The following is a 7,420-nucleotide window of genomic DNA, read 5'->3' as shown; positions in this document are numbered from 1 at the left end:
CCTTTGATGTTGAGTCCCAGCTCATCTTGGGATTTCTATCCCATGTTGCCACAGAGATTCACACTCCTGGGAGTCATGTCCCACATAGAAGGGGAGGGCAGTGGGTTCCCTTGTTTTGTCAGCTTAGAAAGAGGCCACGTCTGAGCAAAAAGAGGTTTCCTGGGGGCGATCTTAGGCCTGATTTTAAGTAGGCTTAGCCTGTCCTTTGCTGGAATAAATTTTATAAGGGTGAACCCCATGATTGGGGGCTTAGCTTATTGGTTTGGTTGTCCCCACTGCTTGCAAGAATATCAGAAATTCTCCAAATGGGAAAGTTGACTCTTCCCCTTTTTCCCCCATTCCTGTAAGAGGACCCTGCAAATACTTCTTTGTTCACTGTCCAAATTACTTTATTGGGGCATTACTCTAACCTGGTCAAACCAACAAAATCTCATGCCCTATTCAAGATTCCCTGTGTTTATGGTATTCAGCTAAACTGACAACACAAGTTAAATTAGGAAATGCACTACCCAAAATATAAACTTTGCCCCAAATGAACATCTCTCCCTTTAGTCTCATATAGAATTTGAAATTTTAAGACGCGAACGATATCATCCGTTACCCAGTCTGCTGATGTACCTTAGTGCTACCCAGATCAGCGTCATTCATATCTCTTCTCAATGTCTGATCAGTTTTCTAACCTTTTAAACTGTTTCTGTATGGGATACTGCTGACTTTCATTCTTCAGAGCTCTGAGTCTGAGTCTCAGATGTCACATAGATACCCAAAGTTTAAGGGAAAGACCAGATTATATACGAACAGCTCAGTTTCTCAGAATTTAAAATGAACAATTACACCGCCTGAATATATGTGACTGCTGTAAGAGCTTACAATCTAGGACCCTTTACAATAAGCCCCAACCTGATAACCCATGCTCCTGACTTTATTTCACTGAGTTTTTATATTATAGTTAGACCATATAATTGAGGCATGATAATATTTGTCTTTTTGTTCCTGACATTTCATTCAACATACAGTTCTTAAGGTTCGTTCGTCTAGTTTCATGCCTCCCAACACCATTACTTTTTGTGGAGGCTCAGTAGTCCATTGTATGTACATACCACAGTTCCCCCTTCTATTCCTCAGTCATTGTACCCATAGTCCACCTCCATTTATTGTGGGTCACTAACACTGTTGTCAGAAATACCAGTGTGCAAATTTTGATAGTTAATCAAATGGTATTTAAGATACTGTTTAATATTTAGCATTCAAGTAAATCTGATATCTGTATTCATAGATTTTTTTCCTTCCTTGCTTTAACTTTCAATTGGTTTTTGAAGTATATCATACTAACAGGCTTTGTGATGATAATGTAGTTTTTTTTTTTAAATATGTCTGTGGATAAGCTAACTAATATTTAGGTGGTTAAGATTTCCACATGTTAATTGTAAAAATATTTGTATCTTCATATTTTCCTGAAATAGGAAAATATTTAGTAACATATGTCATTACTATAGCAATGCAGATATTTGTAAGAAACTTTCTGCTTGATATTTTGAGAACATTCAGTTTTGACAGCTGATCAAATGGTACCTAAGTTAGTTTTTAATACTTAGAATTTGAGAACTTTGCTACCCAAGTATGCGGAGTTTTTCCTTGTTAGCTTAATTTTGAATTGGTTTGTGAAACTTACTGTGCAAACACAGGCTTTACAATGATTATACGAATACTTTTTTTAGATATGCTTATGGTTAAACTAACTAAGATATTCATTGTTGGTGGTTCTTAGCATATTGTTTGTTTTCTTAAAAATACATTAAAAAAAAAAAGAAAGAAACACCATGTGCAAATGTCCATTCCTGTCACCACAGTCAATTCCTCCAGGTATGTACTGAGCAACGGGGTTTCAGAATCATATGACAACCCCACCCCTAGTATCCTGTGGAATTAACACACTGCTCTCGAGGGGCTGTACTTCTCATTTCCCTACCAGCAGTGAATAGGTACATCTCTTTCCCCATATTTTCTCTAGTACTTGTTTCTCTCTGACCATTTCTAAATAGTTTTATTCATACATCATACAATCCAGACTAGGTGTATATTCATGTAAGGCTCATCTTAAAGCAGAACTTTTAATTCAGTCTTACAGATTATAGAGTCATCCCCTCAAATCTCTATTGGGACAGCAGTATTTTGATGTCTTTCTTTTGTGGAGTCATATGTTATTTCTTATTTTTACAGTCCAGGGGTGCCTATAAAATTTCTGGAGTCAAAGCTTATCATCTTCTCATTTTGGAATATGTGAGGTTTATTTTCCCAGCAGATGTCCACTGAGTACTTTCTCAATGCTGGGCCCTTTTCCAGGTAAAGAAAGGACAGCAGTGGACAAGACTCCTGCCTTCATGGAAGTTACATTCTAGTGGTGAGTCAGACAATTCAGAAACAGATGAGAAAACTATATGCCACAGCATCTGGAGACAAGTGGTATGGAAAAAGTAAAAGAGAGAAGGGACATAGGGTGTGCTGAGGGAGGAAGGGGTTTTGCGATTTTCTATAGGACCATCAAATGATGTGATATTTGAGGAGAGATCTGAAGAAGGTAAAAGAATAGAATTGTTTCATATGGAGGGATCACTAAGCCAGTCCAATTCCCTTATGGAAGGAAAATGTTACTGTCTAAATTTTATATATAAAAAAGAATCTAAGTGGGTGCAAAGGTAGTTCAGTGGTAGAATTCTTGCCTGCATGCAGGAGACTGAATTCAATTCCTGGCCCATGCACTTCCCCCACCCCCACCCCCCAGCCCCTCAAAAAAAGAAGAATCTTGGCACATACATCAGAGCTCTAAGGGTTGTAAGACAAAGTGTTTTAGGATCTTACAGGAATATGTTAAGATAATTTGTTCAATAAAGAAGAAAGAAATGTCTGTTTTAGATGACTGGCCTTTAAAATTAATTGCTAAAGAGAATTCTAAAGTATTCCTGCCTCCATAGTTTACTCTGTTTGAATATTTAGTCCCTGAAGCTTTACTATATATTAATAGAAGAAGGCATATATAAAGGTTTAGTGGTTCTAAAGTGGAAGAGAGCCCTTCTGACTACTCCCTGTGGGAGGGGGTGACTGGGTAGGGGTGGTAGAGGAGGGGCTCTTAATCAGACCTGGGGAAAGAGAAGGAACCACAGAGAGGAAGCAGTGTGAGTAACATCCCCAAGTGGAGTATGAATAGTGTATTATGATAGTTCAGAGGTGTTGGCATTTCTATCTCTTGATAGTTTTGTGGCACAAAAAAGGGAAGTTAACACTGGTAGAAAGTGAAAGATGTCTTAGGAGAGAGCCACTTCAGCTATTTGATTTCTTTCTAAGATAATATATTGTTTCACTAGAAGTAATGAAATGATTTGAAATTGGTTTTAAAAAAATGATAACAATGTTGACTATTCATATGAACTTGTAGAGATTTTCTTACTGTAACACCATCAAAAGAGGTCACAAAGAATAATTGAAAACTTCATATACAAAAGAGATCATAATGGGAAAGATGAAGAACTAATTGGGAATATCAATAAAACAAATTAGAGAAGGATATATTACCTTTAATATACAAAATGCTGATGCAATACAATAAAAAGCAAGGTAGATGATGGGGAAATTACAGGAACAAATAATTAAAAAATAATTTAAAATAACAAAACTGGATTAACAGAGTTAGGGCAGGGTAACCCTTAAATATAATCATGTGAATACTGAATAATCAGTATAATCAAATAAATACATCTGGCTATTGTATTAGCTACAATTTGGGGGGAAATAGGAACATAAAATTCTGGAGAGGATGCAGAACAGTGGGTAAACATATTGGGGAAATTTTGGCAACAGGCAGAAAGAGCCCTAAATAGGTTGATCGTAAGATATTCTACTTCTAAATATGTATTTGAAAGGAGAACAAAAATATAAAAATGGTGCCTTTTTGAAGACTTTCATTGCATGATTTATAATAGTGAATGCTTAGAAATACTCTAATCGTTCATTGATAGTGAAATAGTTATATCATTCTTGAATCTTTCTTCTGAGGTAATCTTTGGGAAGCAACTGTTTGTGAAAAGTTTACAACAATATGTTTACAACTCGTACAATTAGGCTAAAAAGAGCATATATAATTGTACCTACAGTATTTTATAATATCATGTAAAATATTAACCATGATTGCAGTTAAGTGGAGGTATGGTGGGCATTTTTTCCCCTTTTATGTTTTTACAAATTTCCTAGTAGAGATCTGTTGTTTTCAGATAGAGGAAAAATAATAAAGCAGAATATAAAAACTAAAACATAAAGGACTTGTCATGATAACTAATAAAGTCCCACTGAGCTGCTGACTGGTTTTCCTCCTAGAATCTAAGTTTTTCTGTTTTCATTCTTTGGGTGATTCCCAACTCTCTGGGTCTTGGGTAACTGAACTCCCTAAGTGAAGTCACCCTGTAGGAATTGCTGGCCACTCCTGCTCTCCAGGCTTCTGCTCTGTCTTTGTCCAGTTGGCTCTATTCTAGTCTGGGCATGTCAGGCATCTTCTGTTGTTAAATCCGCTTGTGATAACGAGCATCCATCCTGCCCTGAGTGTGAGCCTTTCAAAATTACAATGGAGAAGTCTAGTGAGAAAGGCATTTTGAAATGTCCAGGCTTCTACACTGGAGAAGTCCTCTTTATGGAGTGGAACATTTTCCCCAGCCAAGGAGTCTCCACAAAGCTCCTTTCATGTCCCTGTTCCTCAGGCTATAGATAAAGGGATTCAGCATGGGGGTGACCATCGTGTATATCACAGATGCCACCATTCCAGACTCTGCTGAGTAGGAAGATGAAGGCTGGAAATACACTAGAAAGAGAGTCCCATAAAAAAGAGTGACCACTGTCAGGTGAGAACCGCAGGTAGAGAAGACTTTGTGCTTCCCCTCAGTAGAGGGGACCCTGAGGATGGTGTGGATAATGTGGGCATAAGAGACCAGGACACAGATTAGAGGGGCTGCACCTGAGAGGGCTGCTTCTACGAACATCAAAACCTGAAAGACTTGGGTGTCTGAACAGGCAAGCTTGAGGAGTGGGAGAAGATCACAGAAAAAGTGTGGGATAGAATGGGAGGCACAGAAGGAAAATTGAGCCATCTGGAGAGTGAGTGAGAGGGCCAAGAGGTGGGAGCAGATCCAGGATGCAGCCACCAGCAGCAGGCAGCGTTGGGGCCGCATAGTCATGGTGTAGTGGAGAGGCAGGCAGATGGCCACATAGCGGTCATATGCCATCACAGCCAGCAGGAAGTCATCCAGCAGGGCAAGCACCATGAAGGAGTACATTTGCAGTAGGCATCCAGTGTAGGAGATGGTGTGCTGCTGTGTCTGGATGTTCACCAGCACCTTGGGGACAATGGTGCAAGTGAAGCAGGTATCGATGAAGGAGAGGTTGGCCAGGAAGAAGTACATGGGGGTGTGGAGGTGCAGGTCAGAGCCGATGGCCAGGATGATGAGCAAGTTTCCCAGCACGGTGACCAGGTACATGCCCAGGAAGAGCCCAAACAAGAGAGACTGCTGCTCTGGCCACTCAGAGAAGCCCAGGAGGATGAAATCAGAGATGCTCGTTTTGTTTCTAATTTCTTTCTAAGGTAGGAAAATTAGTAATCCTGCTTAAATAAAATTAGACTAAAAACTTGAGTTCAAAGAATTTGGTACTTTTTTTCTATATGCACTGAGGAAGTCTCTGAGATCCACATGTGGCTGAAAGTGTTCAGGTGTGCAAATATGTACAAATATGAAGAATAGTGGGCTATGATAGTGAGGCATCTTGATGGGGTTAGTTTAGATTCTAGATACCTATAATACCTTATTTTCCCCATGCATTTCCTGAATAAGGCTGATATGGCATTTATATGTAACATATCTATGTTTTAGTTTCTTTTTTAAAAAAAGAAAACCAAAAATCTTAGCATTTTTTTTTCAATCTTATTGCTTTATTTTGGAATCTTGCATGGACTAGGATTTCATGGGTAATACTGGTATTCCTATGTTTGTATGGTGTGAGTGTGTGCATGTATTGAGAGAGATGAAAAAAATGAAAAACTTCTTTCGAGATGAGTATGGTGAGACTTAAGGGCTTCTAAGTGTACTGAGAGTTCCCTACCTTTTTTGCTTTTGAAGACTATTCAAATAAGTTGATGTGGGTATGAGAACTTTGTAAATAGAGAAGCACTTTATCAATAAAGAGCACACATTATTTTCACTTTCATTATCATCCTTAGCATCAGCTTCAACAGTGTATAGATCATGGGTCTTAAGCATCTGGAGACTGGTTTGGAATCCTTTCTCTAACCGCTCAACATTAACCTTTTTGAATCTCATTTTCCTAGTTTCTACGTGTGGATCTACTCTATTGAGTCTTTGAAGTTATTATTGAGACCACATTATGGAGGGCTAGACTTCAATAAGTGTAGTGATTATCATTGTAATTGTTAGCAGTAATTGTGGAAACATGAGCCTGGGACACACAATGCAATGGATAGCATCAGAAAAGGTGCTTTCCAACTTTGTTTCTCACCTATCTTTTAAACCTTGAGATATGATTACCCTCCTTGAGCCCTGCTTTTAAGATAACAAACCTGATAGGTTTGTTGAGGTGACCAAATGCTGGAAACAGTTGAAGTTTCATTATGAACCATGATGTGCAATCAACATGAGCGATTTCAACGTTCCTGTTTATGGTGTGGAGTAACAAATGCAATGAATCATGAATGGTAGCATGTGCTATTGCAATGCTTGTTCACTGTAGTGATTCAAAGTATCCCCTCTGGGGTTTGACAACTTGCTCCACTCTTTACTTTCTGTGGAGTTTTGAGAAAGTCATTTAATGTTTCTTGGCATCTATTTCCACATATGATTAAAAGTGATGATGATTGTGAGGTGGTTTTGAAGATTTATTTCAAAAATGATTGTAAAATATTTAGTACCTGCTTGGCACATAGTAATAAATTTTATTAGCTATTATTGTTACTGTTGTTGTTAATAAATTGGGTGACTTGTCCTGTATCATGGTGTCCCAGGCAGTGCCTGAGGGTGGGATTGGAAATGATGTGTTCACCATCATCGTCATCATCATGTTCAGGATCATCGTCGTGATCATCACCGCTCTTGAAAGGTTATGACTCTACTGAAAACTACTAGTGGGAAAACATTTGCTTTGGCATCTGGAAATCATCTGGAAACTTGATCAAATAACAATCACAGCCTAAGAATTAACTTTTGTACTACTGATGGGGCTTTGGGAAGGATGGTCTGAGACCTGTTCTCTACAATGATGTTCGGCTGGATTCTCAGGAACCAGATGAGGAACAGAGATAGCCATTCTCACAGTGACCAGAAGAGTCAGGAAATGATTGTCAGGGATGGAGAAATGAAAGGAAGGGAAA

At 38.6% G+C, this 7,420-nt stretch overlaps 1 protein-coding gene across 1 annotated transcript; it reads right to left on the bottom strand.

Annotated features, from left to right (window-relative positions):
- Window positions 1–4,676: 4,676 nt before the first annotated feature.
- On the bottom strand, window positions 4,677–7,122 carry LOC143656110 (olfactory receptor 1G1-like). Its single transcript, XM_077127891.1, has 2 exons — window positions 7,093–7,122; window positions 4,677–5,618 (listed from the first exon to the last, which is right to left on the bottom strand). The coding sequence occupies exons 1-2, from the start codon at window positions 7,120–7,122 to the stop codon at window positions 4,677–4,679; spliced, it is 972 nt and encodes a 323-aa protein (XP_076984006.1).
- Window positions 7,123–7,420: the final 298 nt, after the last annotated feature.

This window comes from Tamandua tetradactyla, chromosome 2, assembly GCF_023851605.1.
Source record: "Tamandua tetradactyla isolate mTamTet1 chromosome 2, mTamTet1.pri, whole genome shotgun sequence".
In the NCBI taxonomy this organism is placed as follows: domain Eukaryota; kingdom Metazoa; phylum Chordata; class Mammalia; order Pilosa; family Myrmecophagidae; genus Tamandua; species Tamandua tetradactyla.
Note: the sequence above shows the minus strand (reverse complement) of the source record. Positions and strands in the feature narration are given on the sequence as shown.